This window comes from Empidonax traillii, unplaced genomic scaffold, assembly GCF_003031625.1.
Source record: "Empidonax traillii isolate 1590-97213 ecotype Southwest subspecies unplaced genomic scaffold, ASM303162v1 scaffold495:size1017845, whole genome shotgun sequence".
Taxonomy (NCBI): Eukaryota; Metazoa; Chordata; class Aves; order Passeriformes; family Tyrannidae; genus Empidonax; species Empidonax traillii.
The window spans coordinates 485992-502237 of record NW_020955688.1 but is presented as its reverse complement, the minus strand read 5'-3'; the positions used below and the strand labels follow the sequence as shown (position 1 = coordinate 502237).

General features: G+C 42.8%; 1 protein-coding gene across 1 annotated transcript in view; it reads left to right on the top strand.

The window, feature by feature from the left end:
* The first annotated feature begins 5450 nt into the window (after window positions 1-5450).
* RNF145 (ring finger protein 145) overlaps window positions 5451-16246 on the top strand; it is a 53649-nt gene continuing 42853 nt past the window's right edge. The window contains exons 1-2 of the mRNA XM_027896366.1: window positions 5451-5495; window positions 14568-14781. Coding sequence (XP_027752167.1) covers window positions 14598-14781 — 184 coding nt within the window. The 5' untranslated portion in view covers window positions 5451-5495; window positions 14568-14597. The remainder of the gene's footprint in view (window positions 5496-14567; window positions 14782-16246) is intronic.

Here is a 16246-nt window from a genome sequence, read left to right as displayed (position 1 = left end):
TTTTTATTGTTTTCTTGTTGGCTTCGAGAAAGATCTCTTGAAAAAGAGGCAGTAGGGTTTGAGGTTTGGTTTTTTTTTTTTTTTTTTTTCTGTTTGAGGAGTAATATGAAAAGGTATTTATAGGCATTTTGGCCTATCTAGTTTCTGGTGTGATGCTGGTGTTTTAGTATCCTGGCATTCAGGACATTCTTGAAAGATGCTCTGATCCTGACAACATTTACTTAGCTGTGAAAACACATGGTGGTGCTCAATCCTAACGTTAATAAGTGCAAAGTGGTGATTTGACTATGACCATTTAATTACAATTCAAAGCTCAAACAGCATAATCTTTTCTTTGCACTGAGGAATATGTTTCGTGGTGGGTTTGCACTGTGGTAAATTAGCAGAGCAAAGAGGCAGGAAGAGCAGTGGGGAAATTCTGAAGCACATGCACGTTCCCTTTCACCTTGATATGCACTGCTCCATCCTGGGATGCTCCAGGGTGAAATCAAAGAAGTGACTGCATGTCAGATAGATGCCTCCTGGCTCCCTTCCCATGCCTCATGTTCACATCACGCATTTCTGAGTGTTCTGAGCAATGCACTCCTGTGCATTGAAGCCTAGGAGCTCATCTCCTAAATTGCTGTTCACGCTGCATGTAAGAGAGCAAAATTCCCACAAGTAACTCGGGGGAATCTAGGTAAGGATCCTTGAAAATTTAAAGCTGAAAATCGTGTGGAAAGCTCCAAAGGTAGCTTTGGGAATTGAGAGATTAAATCACATCTCTGTGATCTGAGGAGTTAGAAAGCAAAAGGTGATAACATTGCAGGCCTGAGAGGTGCTAAATATTTGTTTATTCAGTGACTAATGGGGAAGAATCAGTGCAGATGTTAATGCACTGCAGACTAAGAAGGGACCAACAGAAAGATTTCAAGGTCTTAAAAGTTTGTTGTTTTTTTTTTTTTCCAAATTGCTTTTTGTTTCAGAAAACTCAGTTGAATATTCACCAGACTCTCCACCCCACTTATAAATTGAACCCACATTAGTTAAAAATTTAGAACAGAGCCCATATTCTGCACTAGGAATGGAAGAACCCTTAAACTACCTTGGTAGCAGTGTATTTTAATATGTTTTATGCTCTTGGGTTTCCTCTCACACCTCTTTTTACAGTTTCCTACTATACTTTATTGCTTTTTCCCTGTCCCCTTTTTCCGTTACATAATTTGTTCTAAGCAGGTGTTAGAAGCAGTGATGTCTGAGAATGTCATACCCTGGAAGTCTAATCCCATCCCAGTGTTTCCAGCCTGACTCAGCCGTGTGTGCAAGTCTCCTGCCCTTGACTCCGTCACCACTTGACTGCAGCAGAGCAGCCAGCGGGGTGTGCTGGACACTGCCATCACTGTGCCCCAGAAATGCAGCATTTGAATGCTCCCTGTGATTCTGAGTCACTGTGATTCCGGGCACAACACTGCGTGCTGCATTCCCAGTGTTCAGTTATGCTTTAGGAGCTGGCAGCTCAGCTGGAGACATGGAAGTGTCTCAAGTTTGAAATTAAACACTTTTTCAGGTTATCACTAATACAGTAAGTCTCTGTCTCTGCTTCTTTATCAGTGAAGGGGAGGTTAGAATGATATTTATGTAGTTTCCTTACAGGAGTTTTTTCAGGATTATTTAGTTAATGTTGGCACTGTGAGATGCTTTAAATACTAGAGGCTTGTACCCGTGTACCATATGATTTTCCACTTTCTGAATGCAACTGTTATTCTTCTGCCACTATTCAGCCCAATGATTTTTATTTTATTTACTTCGATTCTTTGTATTCTAGATTATGCCCCACTGGCAAGGGATCTTGGGAAAGAACTGTGATGCTTTTGTTCGCTGAACAAAACCTGATTCATCCCTTTCCTTACATCACCACCCAGCTCTCCAGCTTTTCAACACAGAGATTGCTATGGCTTTCCTTTAGGTACACTGAAAATCACAGCAGCTGTTTATTTGGAGCCAGCACTCTCCAGTGCTATGGAAGTGGTAAAAATATATGTAGTCATAGGAGAGATTTAATTATCAGAGATACTGCATGAGTGGTTTCTTGAAGAGATTGAAAACAAATAGGAAATTGAGAAACTCTGACTGGCTGAATTGTAGAAAGAGCCCTGAAAAACAGGGAGAATGAGAGGAAAAGTAAGGGTTGATGAGAAGCTAAGTGATGGGCAGAAATTTAGGAAACAGGGTCAGAGATAATGAAGAGCAGGGGAATTTTTCAAATGGGGATACAGAGGGAGAGTAGGTAAATCAGAGAGAGATGCACTGGCTCTGCTGCTATTGTGGGACCCAGTAATGCTCCCAATTTTTGTGCCTGTTTCTGCATGAATTAAAGTTTAATTAAAATGTATTCATTCCTTTGTTTAGTGAATGGGATAAAATTGCAAGAAGAGAACAGAAAGGCTTTGGGGGTTGGCTGCCATCAGTCTTATACGTGAGGCACCAAATTAGGTTTCACAGGCAATCTTAATTTTTGCATTATTTAACTTTTGTCTGACTTTATGCAATATAACCTACTCGTTAAGACATTCCTTTGCTTTTACGTACATATGTATCTGTATTTTTTGAAACCATGGCTTGTAAAAAGCTTCAAATAAAACCACCCATGTTATTGTCCACCTTATGCATGCAGTACCCTTCCATGTCAGCATATTTTGCTGTTCTCTGAGAATTCTTATGAGGAATTTTCTTTGTAAGCAGTTTGGGGTGCTGGCATTTGTCCATCTGCATGGACAAATCAAGCTTCCACATTATCTGAACTCTGAGAAGGTCTTTTCAAAGTTTTAATGAGATGTCACCATAGTGGTGCCCTTCAGTCTTCAGTTGCTGATCACTGAAATTTTGGAATCCGAAGGCCTCTGTTAATAATGAGAGATGAACAACCATTGAGTTCAGAATTCTCAGCCACCCATTGTAAAATGCAGGGAAGGCTTTTAAAATTCCAGAGAAATGAAGCAGAAAGTTGAGGTGCTTTTAAAAAGCCATGTCTGACAAAACAGTGGTAATGCCACATACCTGATCTGCTCATTAGAAAGCCTTTGCTTTTGTGAAGTAACACATTTGCAGAATTATATGCTTAGAGATGACAGAATGAAATAAAGGTGGGGTTCAGTCCCTATTGTTTGCTTGCAAATTGAAGCTAGAACTTTGGAGATTTGCTACAATACTTTTAAAATAATAATAGATGCTTCTAAAATAATAATAGATGCTTCCAGTCCCACTTCTATAAATACCTGTTGCTGTCTATAGTTGTGAATATTTATTTGTCTCTCTCTGCTGCTTGCTGTCTGTCTCCCATGCAGCTTTGCAGAGAGGTAGGACTTAAGAGATCCTGCACCATCCACCTGACCTCAGTCAGCATTGAACTGAGCCCACAAAGAACAGAAAAGAAGTGACTCATGCATTTTCTCCATGTATGGCAGGAGTAGACAAGCAGCCCCTAGAAATGAGGCCGAAATTCTTATGCCTTATATGATGCTGGTTCATACTCCCTGTGATAAGAAGTGGGGTACTGGCAAGCGTTGAACAAGGGCACAGTGGTGAGTGGGCTGAGCCAGGCAGAAAAACAGGGTGGCTGGAGACTGGTGGAGCAGAGCCCAGGGTTTGGAGCAGTGTATTTACCCCAGGTACAAAAGGAGTGAGTGAGAGTGGCATAATTATTAACAAGATACATAAAACCAGAGCTGCAAACGTTTGTCATGTGGGGACCTGTTAAGTGACAAAGGAGGAAACCCAACTGCTGAGAGGAGACACTGAGCCCTGTGCACAAGGGGCTCTGTGAACCTCCTGAGCCTGACCAGAGCATGGAGTGCTTAGGAGTAACAATCACATGTGCACGTCCTTAGTTTGGCTGGACGTGCAGGTTGTTTCCTTCTGAAGAGAAGAATTATGGAGTTTAGGAATCCTTGCATGAACTATTTGTTTCAAACTAAAAATCTTTCAATAAAAAGCCTGGTTTTGTTTTTTTCAAATAGCATAAAAATCTGAAGCTTGTGAAAAATTGTGCTGAGCCCCTTTGTGGTACCTGTAAAGGTCTGGGAGACCCCTGTGAGTTGTGCCATTTGGTCTCCTTCCTGCTGTGTTCTGGACTGACTGGAGTTCGGGAGACTGGCCCAGTGTGAACACCAAGAGCAACCAGCTGAGGATGCAGCAGGGCAGAGCCCCACCACAACATGTTCAAACTACCCTTTTCTCAAAAACCTTTGGGTACACAGACAAGGGTAATTTTGCAAAGCAGAATGCAAATGGACACCCAAACCTCTTATTTTAATATCTCTGCTTCACAGAGTTAGACACCGTGTTAAGGCCACGCACTGCTAATACCTATGTCTGTGAATGCTCCAGTTCTCATTAGAGATGGAAGGAAAAAAGCAATTATTAAGTTGGCTAGCCCAACCCGAGTGAACTACAGGATTTTCCAGTTCAGTGTATTCCGTCATTCCTCACTGCAGCAAAGCTTTTTTTCATGTTCCAGACAATGCGGCTTTGTATTTTTTTTTTTCCAAATATTAAGGTAAAAAACATTACTTCCCTTGGATCCTAATTTTTTCCATACCACTTAGGAATGTGTGCTAGGGCCTGGCCATGCAACCTTTACAGGATGAGTAAATACTGGTGAGACTTTTCATGCAAGGGCTGTGAAGCATGAACTGTGCTGAGGGAGCTGCCTCTGGCTCAGGTCTCCAGCTGAAAAATGACAGTGCAATAATACAGAAATTCTGGTGTTTTTTGTGGTTGATCTCACAACAAAGATGAGTGGAGATTCTGCAGTGCAACACTGGAAAAAAAACACAGCCTTTAGTATTTGAAATTCATACAGCATTTTTTGTTCCACGCGGCCACTAAAGAGTATTATTAAAATAGCAGGGCTGCCTTTTAAACATCTGCCCAGACACTACCTCAAAATTTTGCTGACCGGCTCTTCTGAGTCATCTCCCAGACTCGCCGCTGCCCTGGCGAGTCCGCGCGTCCCGGGAAGACCCAAAACCAACCCCAAATCCAAACCTCTGCCCTTTCGTGGGGGCGGGCGAAGGGCATTAGTGCCGAACCCCTCCGGCGGGCGGGGAGCGTAACCTCCCCAGTAGAATTCCCGGTGGTTTCCACCCAAAAAAAAATCCCCCTTCCCGGCCGCGGCTCCGGGCGGGGGCGTTGGGGCCGTTCTGCCGGCGGGGCGGGGCGGGGCCCGCGCGTGCGCGGAGCGGGGCGGCGCGCGCGCGCAGGCGAGGGGGGCCATGGCCGGCCGTGCGCGGGGCCGCGCGGTGCCGGCGGCGCCCTGAGGCGGCGCGGCGCGGCCATGGTGCCTCGAGGAGCCGCTCTGCCGCCGGGCACCGACGAGCCGCCGCCGCCGCCGCCCTCGTCGGCGTGAGAGGCGCGGAGACACCGGGGAGCGGGAGCGAGAGGAGGGGGTGGAAGAGGAAGAGGAGGAGGAGGAGGAGGAGGAGGAGGAGGCGGCGGCGGCGACCCCGCGGGCTCAGGTGATTCCCGCTCGCGCCCCCCCCACCTCCCGCCCGCGGCCCCTCCGCGCCCCCCGCCCGTCCGTGCCCGTGTCGGGGCTCCCCGACCTTCCCCGCGCGCCCCCCCCGCCCGCGCCTCTCCCCGCCCTCCATCCCCCCCTTCCCCTCCCCGCTCCCCTCCTCCGCCGGCGCCGGGAGCCGCCGGGGTTACTGGAGTTCAGCGGGGCCGGGAGGATGCGCGGGGCCGCCCGCGGCGCCGGCGGTGAGCGCGGGAGTCGCGCCGGTCTGGAGGGAACTGTCCGGCCGGGGAGCGGGGCGGGAGGGTCTCTCGGTTCTCTGCCTGCCTGTGCGGACCCCGGGGATGAGCTGCGGGCTCCTGCCGCCCTGACCGAGGTGCTGCCTTGGCCGGGGGGCTCCGGCGCTCCCCGCCCTCCCTGGGGTCCGGATTTTCCCCCCCGGTCCCCTCGGCCGGCCGTGCATCCTCCAGCCCGTGCGCTGCCACGGGTGAGACACGGAGCGGAGCCGGGCACCCCTCCTGGAGACGGGCCCTGGAGCATATGGTCATGCTTATGTAAGGAGCAGCCTGCCCGTGGCGTGGAGAACAGGGCTTTTTCCATCTTCCCTACTTAATGTCATGTCAGTCGGTTTTTTGAGACCGTCTGTAGCCTTTTAAAATAAGGTTTGTGATGGGAATTTTCATTTTTCTTCCGTGCTCGAGTAGTTCTTTGTACCAAGTACACTTGTGACAGATGGAGCTCTTTAGAGAGATTCTTATCTTCTGGTTGTGCTGCCTTCTTGGGGGTGTGTGTGTGGGACCTGGTGCATAAATAATGTGGTTGGGTGAATAAAGTGAAAAAAACGTGGATTTTTTTTTTTTTTGTGTAATGCATGCAAGTATCAGCAAATGAGAGAGAATATTACATACTGGATGTGGCATACAGTGCCACTTCTTTATCAAAGAAAAGTGAGATCTGTGTAGCATATTTGACTCATAAATATTAGCCATTTGTGATCTCATTCAGTATACTTTTTTTTTGAAGTCTGTAGGTGTTGCAGTATTCATTACTTATGCAGTTTTTAATAAAAGAGTTTCTGTTAACTTGTGTTTCAGACTTGGATACTTTTACATGTATTTCAATTAGGGGGTTTTGTCTGTGTAATGTGTCGGTAGAGATCAAATGTGGGAGGAGAAGAAGGAAATAATTACCCTTTGATCACTTTTGTTTGTAGGTCAATGAAGATTTAAATATTAAAAGAAATACTGTGTTAAGGTGGGAGCAGTTCAGGTATTGCACCTGGTAACTTCGGTTTATCTGTGACCTTAGTTTTGCCAGTTATCTTAAATACCAGCTGCCTGTGCATGAGAAACTATCTTTTTTTTTTTTTCAAGTTAGCTTTAATAACTGTGGTAATCAGCTCTAGATTTTGAGTCATAATATCATTAAAGGATTTAATTAATTCATAAAATCATTATCATTAGGCAGTGGTTGTCTTTGTGACCACCATTATGTGGAAGGATCATCAGAAATCTTATGGAGCAAAATAAAACTGCTGCTTGTCCAAAGCACAGGATTCACCTTGTTTGTATCAGTTCTTATTATTAGCTGATGTTAGAACCACTTGATTCTGGTGGAGATGTGAACCCAGCAACGTGCACTGGAAGAAGTACTGGGGAATTCCTTCCTTTGGAGATGATGGAAGGAGATCAGTATCTCGCTCCGGTTCAGCAGCTGGAGCCCATGGTGCAGATGCAGAGAGGCACATCATGCCAGTGAGATCTGAACAAATGGGTGTGTCCTGGAAAACTGTATAAGCCTGCCTGGTGTTTCATGTTGCACTCAAAAAAACATTTTCTGAGCTGTTTGCTAAATAAACTTGGGTCGGTTTCCTCCTCTTCACACAGACGTGCAGATGGCTTCTCTTCCCGTCCTCTGGAACCCGGGTGGTGGTTTTCTCTTCTGAATGCTTTTTTAGCTCCAAATGCACCTGGCAGTGTTTGATGTGGTTAGACTGGACAGTTCACTGTAGTTTTGCTTTTTAAGTGCATATTCAGGTCCAACTCCTTCAGTGTGATTCAGACACCTGAGCCCATTTCCCTGCCCTTACAGCATCTCCTCGCAGAGAGGCCCTGCTGCTCTGTAATTAGATGCGTACTTGGGAGGAACACTCAGGAGTGGGTACTTAATCTCGGGGAGTTTTTCTGGAAGAATTATGTGGTTGCATGTCTTGAGTTTGAACATGTTTTAAAAGGAACTTTTCTAGATATTTTCACCATTTGTTTGATATTTCTGTTGCCTGAGCCTGGTGCTGCAGGAAGCTAAGCTGCCTATTTCACAGGCCTAGAAGCTGATGCTCTTTATTTACATGACTCAGATAAGGGAGCAACAGCGATGGAAACTTTATCAGTGTGGACTTGGAGAAACCTTGACAGTCTTATTTTATATTTTAACTTCCTACCAGTCAGGTAACTAGTTATTGGCATTGCAGATTCTAAACATAGGCTGTGTCTGTAGCTGAAATTGCTAAAAACTGTCTGAGCAACTGTGGAAGATGAAATATATTTCATCCTGCTGTGTAACTTCATCCTGGTAACACATTTGGGTTGCAGGGTTTTTTGTGAGGCTGATGGGGTATGGCAGCTTTACTCGTGTGTCTGGTCGTGCTGTGATCCAGCTCTCCGAGGTGGGATGTCACAGACTGCATCATCCCGGGCTGTCATTAGTGCTCCGTGTGCAGGTCCTCTGGGTATTCTCTCCTCTGCAGAGGCGCTTTGGGATTGCTTCCCAGATTTTCTCAGAATGTGCTGATACAAATGTGGTTAGGCAGGCTGGTAGGTGTGGGCTTGCAAACACGGCTGTGATGGCAAAAAAAATGCTGAATAACTAGTTAATAAACCAAACCTGGGACTGGCAAGAAACGGCGGAGCCAAAAAGGACCTCAGAGCAGTTTAGTTTGTTGATTCAATCTAGATTTTTCTTCTGAAGACTTTAATTAAAGATGTTATTAATTATAGTTTAATTTTAATGAATTATACTCCTGTCTTTCAGGTGCCTGACTAAGCCACAACCTTAAAATCAGGCAGCCCCTCTCAGTGTGACTGGGTTTGAACTGATCATACGCAGGCAGAGTGCAGATCCTGTAGGAATCCACGGAAGGATTTTGCTGCATAACTGGTGGATCTGTTAATCTTTGTTAGCACATGTTAGTCCCTGAGTTCAGCTCCTCGGTCTTACTTGCCCATTATGAAAAAAATAAAAGACACAGGATGTTTTACAGGCTGCCTATAATAATATAATGCATTTGCTGTATAATTGAGAGTGGGCTGAAACTGTTCATAGTGTATACATGTACTCAAGAAATAAATCTTTTAAGAAAATTTCACAGCTCTGTGATATGTATCTTCATTTTCCTGAATTGGTTTTCTTCTCACTCATATGAAACTTGCTAGATTTAATGAAAGTTGGAAATACAGATTATTTAATTATTCTCTGCAGTTAACCTTCTCTAGTTGCTTTTGTCCTTTTTCAGTGTGCCTTTAACGTGAATGCATGTTCACTGAAGTCCCTATGAACAGATAAGAGGATGACCTAATTTGTTTTGCAGTAATATTTGTTTTTTTGCAAAATATGTTCTGTATTTATTTGGAGTGGTTAACCTTAGCTGTGCCGCAGTTCACAACTGAACGAGTCTTGGGTGAGTAGGAATTTAGGAATGACTGTGTTTTCTAGGCAGAAATACCAGTTCTTCAGTCACACCACTGCAGCAACTCTATAGCATCTATATTGTCAGACCAGATAGGAAACAAAAAGAGAGAAAAAAAAATTTGTTTGTTCTTGTTAACTGCTTGTATAGCAAGATCAAGCTGTCTGTTTGCTGACCTTTAAATTGAAGGCTAAATAGTCTCTGGTTATTATTCAAAATTACTGAACTATTGTAGTGATCTATAAGAGCTGAATATTATTGGAAGCCAATGACAGTGTTGCTGTGCACGTCTGCAGTGCTTCGCTGCTTTATTAGTACACTTGGTATCTCGCTGGATCTGGCCTTCTCAGCAGAAATCTTTTGAGTGCTGTCCTTGTTAGCCAGTTTGAATTGTATGGGAGCAAGATGTATTTTCCTTTCCTTGCCTCTGTCTGCATGGGAAACAGCTCTTTTGATGGATCAGTGACTCACATACTCTGAGTTCTAGGTTTGGTGGTTTTTTTTTCTACAAACTCATACAGGGAAATTCTTTTCTGAGTGCATATCTGATAGACCTTTTCGTCCTGTTTCTTCCATTTGCTTCTCTCTTTTTTTCCTCCCTCCCAAAATGATGATATAAAGATCTAAGTCTCTGAAGAATGGATTTTGTCTGTACTTCAGATTCTTTTTGCTCCCCAGACCAGGACAGGCATAAAGAAGGAGTGGTTCTGGGGAGTGGATGGGTACCAGTCAGCTGGGGGTCTAATTTTAGTTTTTGAACTGTTACACTGAACTCTTCCCTAGCTATAGATAGGAGTTGAAGATTTTGGATTGGGTTTATTTTTTTTTTCCTCTTCGGTCTGTCTAGCAAAGTTTACCTGAGAGGAAAACAAAAGCTTTTCCTGGTGATATTTTTGGTTCCAGAACGTATTGCTGAAAAATTATCTAAAGCGGAAACTAGACTGCAGACCAAAGCCAGCTTGTCAATGGACATATCCAAAGTAACTAAAATTTCATAGATGTGAGAAACAGAAGTTGAAATTGTCTCTTTTTGTTTTTAACCACTCTTGCCAAGTGTTTTCGGTTGTAATGCTGTAGGAGAATGAGCATCATGTTCACAGATGTGAGGCTGAATGTTGCAGGAACAAGTCTGGTGTTGAAGTTCTGATCTCATCTGCATCTCATCTGCATCTCATCTGGAATTTCTCTTTCTATGGTAATTTTTGATGGCAGTAGTATTAGAATAACTCTTAAATTTGCAGATATTTCAGCAAATATCTGTAACTATTAATTAACTTCATGATCAATGCTTTCCTAAATGCAGAAACTCTATTCCGTTAATGTAATTTTATACCTGCTTGGATAAGTGGATGCAGGTTTTCTGTGGCCTCATACTGTGTTTAAGCAGGGTGTATTTTCTGCCTGTTATGTGATAGATTTATAGTTATGTTGGTGCAGAAACAGCAGTTACACTGGTTTAAGTGGCAGAATTCACAGCTTCAGCTGAAATTTTATGACAAAACTTCAGAATGAAAATTCTGTAAAAAGGAAAATGTGTGTTATCTTTGAGGGGATACGTGTCATGTGAGCAACACCCAAGGTGATCTCTTCTTCTAATGGAATGACCTGGGACAGACTTAGGGTAGTCTTTTTTAAGCTAACCAGGAATATGCTTTTGACAAAATGGGTATGTCAGGTGAGGAAGGGACTTTTGAAAAACCCTTGTTAGAAAACAAAAATGAGCAAATACTTTTGATGGGAAATTTTTAAAAGCTCGTTTTGGTCAAATAGCACAACTTAAGGTTTGAAGTCTGAAGTTCTTGGTCCTGGCTGTGATAAGAGTTCCTTCCTAGTAGCTGGTGCAGTGCTGAGTTTTGGATTTAGTGTGAGAACTACATTGGTAACATGTTGATGGTTCTTTGGTGCCAAGCAGTGCTTACTATAAATCAAGGACTCTTCGGGTCCCTGTGCTCTGACAGTGAGCAGGTGTGCAAGAAGCTGTGAGGAACTGGCCAAAGGGATATTCCATTCCATTGAACATCATGTCCAACACATAAACTGGGGGAAATTGGCTGGGAGCCACTGATCACTGCTCAGGGACAGGCTGGGCATCAAGTCAGTGAGTGGTGAGCAATGGTACTGTGCATCACTTGTTTCTCTTGGGCTTTATTCCTCTTTTTCTGTTGTGTTTTTGTTTGTTTATTTAGTTTTGTTTGTTTGATGGTTGGTTGGTTGGTTTTGTTTGTATCATTTTCATTACAGTTGTTATCGTAATCTTTATCCTAATTATTATGCTGTTCTTATCTAAATCCAAGGGTTTTCCTTTTTTTTTCCTGATTCTCCTCTCCATCCCACTGGGAGAGGTGATGGTAAGCGAGTGGCTGTGTGGTATTAGCTGCTGGCTGGGTTAAACCATGACAACCTTCCTAAAACTGTTCTTTTTCTTCTGATTTGGAACAGGGAGATGATTGAAATCATGGGAAAAAAATTTTGAAACACAAACAAGTTGCTTCCCAGTCCATTTTTTGTCTTTGTAGAACAAGTGACCTATTTTTTTTTTTCCTCACGTCTGAACATCCAGCAACTCTTGCCATCATCATTTATCTAGAGGTTTTAGAGGTTTAATGTTCAGTCGTTTTTTTTGTTTGTTTTTACACCAATCAAAATAATGTATTGTGAGAGCTCTTTACAATATAATGAGCTTAGAGCAATGGACGTTGTTGCTCGCCTGTATTACGTTCTGTTAGAACTTGGCAGCCATTACAACTGAGGCTTTATTTAACACATCCGCATTTCCAGTGGAGTTAATTTTAAAGGATTTCTTATTAGTATTGGGTGGTTTGTCAGTCAGTGATGGAAGATGCTGCGGAGCTGCAGTGGCTGCCCCTCACAGTCCCTTGCGACATGATGTGGTTTTCAAAGTTTGTTTTGCTTTTGTTTTAACAGCATTGTAAATTTAGATCGTTTTCTTAGATAATCTTAATGCTGCACTTTTTAGTTCTCTAAGTATGGGTGTAAGAGCTTTGGAAGTAGAATAATTCATCTTAATTTGAATGTGCTGACCCTCAGTTAACTTGTAGTACTAAGAGAAGTTGTCTGTGGAATTCTGGTTTTAAAGTAATTAGCAAAGTGAAAGCTCAAGTGAAAATGTCCTTCTTGTCCTACATATTTGGTTGTTGTTGATGACTTGAAAAGGTTTGACAGTTTTGAAAATGTCATTTGGAATCAGGTACTTATTGTTGCTTTACATGGATATTTTTATGACAGTGAAAACCTGTCAGTCAGTCCCTGCCCACCCCTGTCCTGATCTACTTGGAAAAGGAACCCAGCAAAAAAACCAGGAGACAGATTAATTTCAAAGTTTTAATTGAATTTGCAGACTTGGCAAAATAGAAAATCTGAAAAATTCCAGGACATTTAAAATATTTTGGTATGAATTATTTAATCTGTATGCCCCATAACTTCTTGTAACTCTTTTTATATAATCTGTGTAACTCCCAATTTTGTTTGTGTGATACCATCCCTGTAAACACCGCCTTTTATTGGCACGAAATGCTGAATGCTCGGATTCTGAGGTAGCTGCCTGGGTGATAGTTTTGATTGTTCATTCTAAATATTTGTAGTCTTCTGGCCAACCTTTTAATACGTTTTGGGCAGCATTGTGAAATGCTGGTGGTGTGTGGGGTGCCCCACGTAGTGTGAAGGCGCTTCCTGTGCGAGGGGAAGGATGTGCTGCCCTTGGGGTTTGTAGAGCTGTTGCAAGAGCTCTGTAAAAAGTGTCAGCATTTACATAACTTGACAAGTCAGACTGAGGGCTAGACAGTGGCAACAGCAGCTCTGCAACCTGAGGTTTATTGAGCCATATCTCAGTTTTGATCTGTCCTGACTTCTTGAGCTGAGTTAATTTTATGTCCTCATGCCTTGACAGGTGTGAATGTGGCTGTAGGTGTGCACACGAACAGTTTGTGGTAGTGCCTAGGCCATGACAACACAAATAAAACCTCAAATGAGGATTGTGTGTGTGTGAGTTGTTTTTTTGTTCCTATGTTTTGCATGGTTTCACTTCATGCTGTACTTCTGTGATGGCTTAAAGTATAAAACTTGCACAACTGCAAAAACTTTTATAACGTACATAAGGAAAATATGAATAAAGTCCTGTAAAATTTATTCAATTTAAAGTGCAGTTCAAGTGCAGATTTTTCTATTTCTTTGGTCAGGAGGCAGTTTTTTTTTCCAGTTGGTCCCCTAGTAATTGGGGTTGGGAGCCTTTTCTTAAATCTGAACCTCATCGGGAGGTTGATTGTGCTGCAGGTGATTTTCCTGTGAATGGCTTCTTGTGGATAAAGACTTGCTGGGTCATGCCAACCTTGGCCTTGAACAGTTCAACTGCACTTCTCTACTATTGTGTGTATTACTGGTTGCTCACAAACCTGGGGTGAATCATGTTCCTGGGATGGGCAAGTGGTGTGAGGTAAAACCAGCACATTTCATTTAGGAACCACTGTCAGTCTTAGCTGACAGGATGTGGAAATGGATCCTTTTGCTCTTCTTTTGTTGACTTTTAGGTGCTGTTGTAGACCAGCATTTGTTTCTGTTTTAAAAAGAAAAGTGCCCTTCATTGTTTTACACCATCCATCTTATCTGATGGCAAACTAAAAAATTAAATTACCTTTTAGTATTAGGGAGTGAGAGGAATATGGTCTTTTGTTTGTATGATTCCTTAGGGTGAATTACGTTAAAATGAGTAGAGAAGCTGCATTATTGGTCCTAATCTCCAAACACCCAGGCCTCAGGTTGCATAAATAGATAAATTCATAGAAGTTAATGAGGGCTGTAAATGACTTTTTAAAAACTGAGGTATTGGACTCAGTATTGGACTGAGGTATTTCAATTTACATTGGGGAAGTGAATCTAAAATGTTTTAAGGACTCTTTTAATCAGTGGCTATTTAATTTCAGAGGCACAGAAATAGTGCTGAAGTAAATGGAAGTAGCGTCTGAATTTTGTTGGTGTTTGGTTTCTAAAGCTTACAGAGTATTTGCTGTTTAATGCTGATCATGTTAATGTTTATGTAGTACAGAGCACTCTGGGACCTTTTGGCTGAGGTCTTGGATGCTACATTAGTGCAAATAAGAACGAAGCTTTATTCAGTGCACACCCTTGGACCTCTTTTATGTCATTAATCTGCCCTCCCCCCTGTTTTACAGTATCGCTGTGGAAAAACTGCTAGCAAATTGACCTTTATATAGCAAAAATAGAAGCTGTCCTGTTTGGATTGGAGTTTAACTCAGTTGATTCATTCAGTCGTTCGTGGCCACACAGGAAGCCCCATTCATACGATCACAAAACCTAATGGCTGTTTGTACAGTGGGATTGATCTGATTACTCTTCTCTCTCTTGTGCTATTTACAGTCTGCTGCCAATTCACAGAAAGGGAAGAGAATGGCTGCAAAGGAGAAGTTGGAGGCAGTATTAAACGTGGCCCTGAGGGTCCCGAGCATCATGCTGTTGGATGTCTTGTACAGATGGGATGTCAGCTCATTCTTCCAGCAGATCCAAAGAAGTAGCCTGCACAACAACCCTCTCTTCCAGTACAAGTACTTGGCCCTTAATATGCATTATGTGGGTAAGTATACATCTATTAAAGAGAAAACACTACTGTGCTAAATACCCTTTTCCTTAATAAAAGAATTTTAAGAATCTGGTAATAGCATGCTACTATATTGATTACATCGAATAACATGCTAATATATTCATTACAGTTCTGCCTAAGGGGCAGTTTATGTTAGCAATAAAGAAATTCTGTCCAAGGTTTTCTACTGAGCTCTGCTATTTAGCCTTGACAGATAAATAGAGTAAATCTGGTGTTTGGAAACCCAGTTGAGGCCCTGAAAGAAAAGCACGGTGACTTTGGCCTGTGACTGATGAGGAAGCTGCTGTGACATGCTGTGCAGACAAGAAGTGTTATAACATAGCTGGCATTAAACAAGAGACTAGAGAAAAGATGACCTGGTTTGGACTAACCATGGCACCAGACATTTCGTTTTCACTGCTGCATAGATCTGTCATTTCAGTTTTCAACCTCATGAGCCATCTGCGTGCTGTGAGTGGATTCGGGTAGGTAACGACTCCTTGTGTTGCAGATAAATGGGCAAAATTATTAACTCAGCTCAGGCAGCTGAGGTTTGAACCTTGGCCTGCAAGTCTAGCTCTGGAATGCTAAATGTGTGTTTTTAGGAGATGAAAGGATTGATGTTCTGGGACCTGCTCTCCAGGTGAGAATGTGATTCATCTGCACATGGGGTTAATTAGGGATTGGATACAGGCTGTTGAGGTTGATAGTCAGGGAGCATCTGCCTGAGCACTGCCTGGTTGGAGAGAAATGGATAGCATATAATTTTCCCACACTGCAGTGTTTCTTCCTTGTAGAGGGGATTGGAGGATAAAGGTGCACTGCAATCAGCTAAAGGAAACACACTCTAGTTAAGTAGTTAAAGAACTGTGGGTTTTTGAAGTAGCGTGTCCTGATTTCAGTCCTAACTGCACAAGTGTTGTGCATGTGACTTCTCTTTTTTTTTTTTTTAATCTATTAAATGTCTGCAAATTATTTACTGCATTACAAATATGTGCAGCTTTCTTTGTTATGGCTGCACTACACTTGTACTGGGGTTACCATGTACTTGCAGTGCTAAAAGTTGGTGTCGCAGTTCTGTGCCCTTTTCCTGTACCTGGGAGAGGAGATCTTTGGTGCTGGAATGTGACACAGGACCAGGTGGCATGTAACTGCAGCTGGCTTTCCCATGCACTTGTATAAACACATGTACCTTTGAGGAATTAGTTTATCAGATCAGGATCTAATACAGGACTAACAGTTGTGCAGTAGGTTTTCAAGATGTCAGAGGGTAATTTCCAGCTGTCACGTAGCCCATCTTTATAGTCACTTAATAGTCTTGTCCTCGTTAAAGTATGTTGAGATAGACCAACAGAAAGTGCTACAGAGAGGGTGAGTGTTGTTACCAAAGTATTTCTTACCTAAATGGTATTTTACTACTAACCCAGTGGATTCTTACTTTGCTTCTCGTACAAGGGAT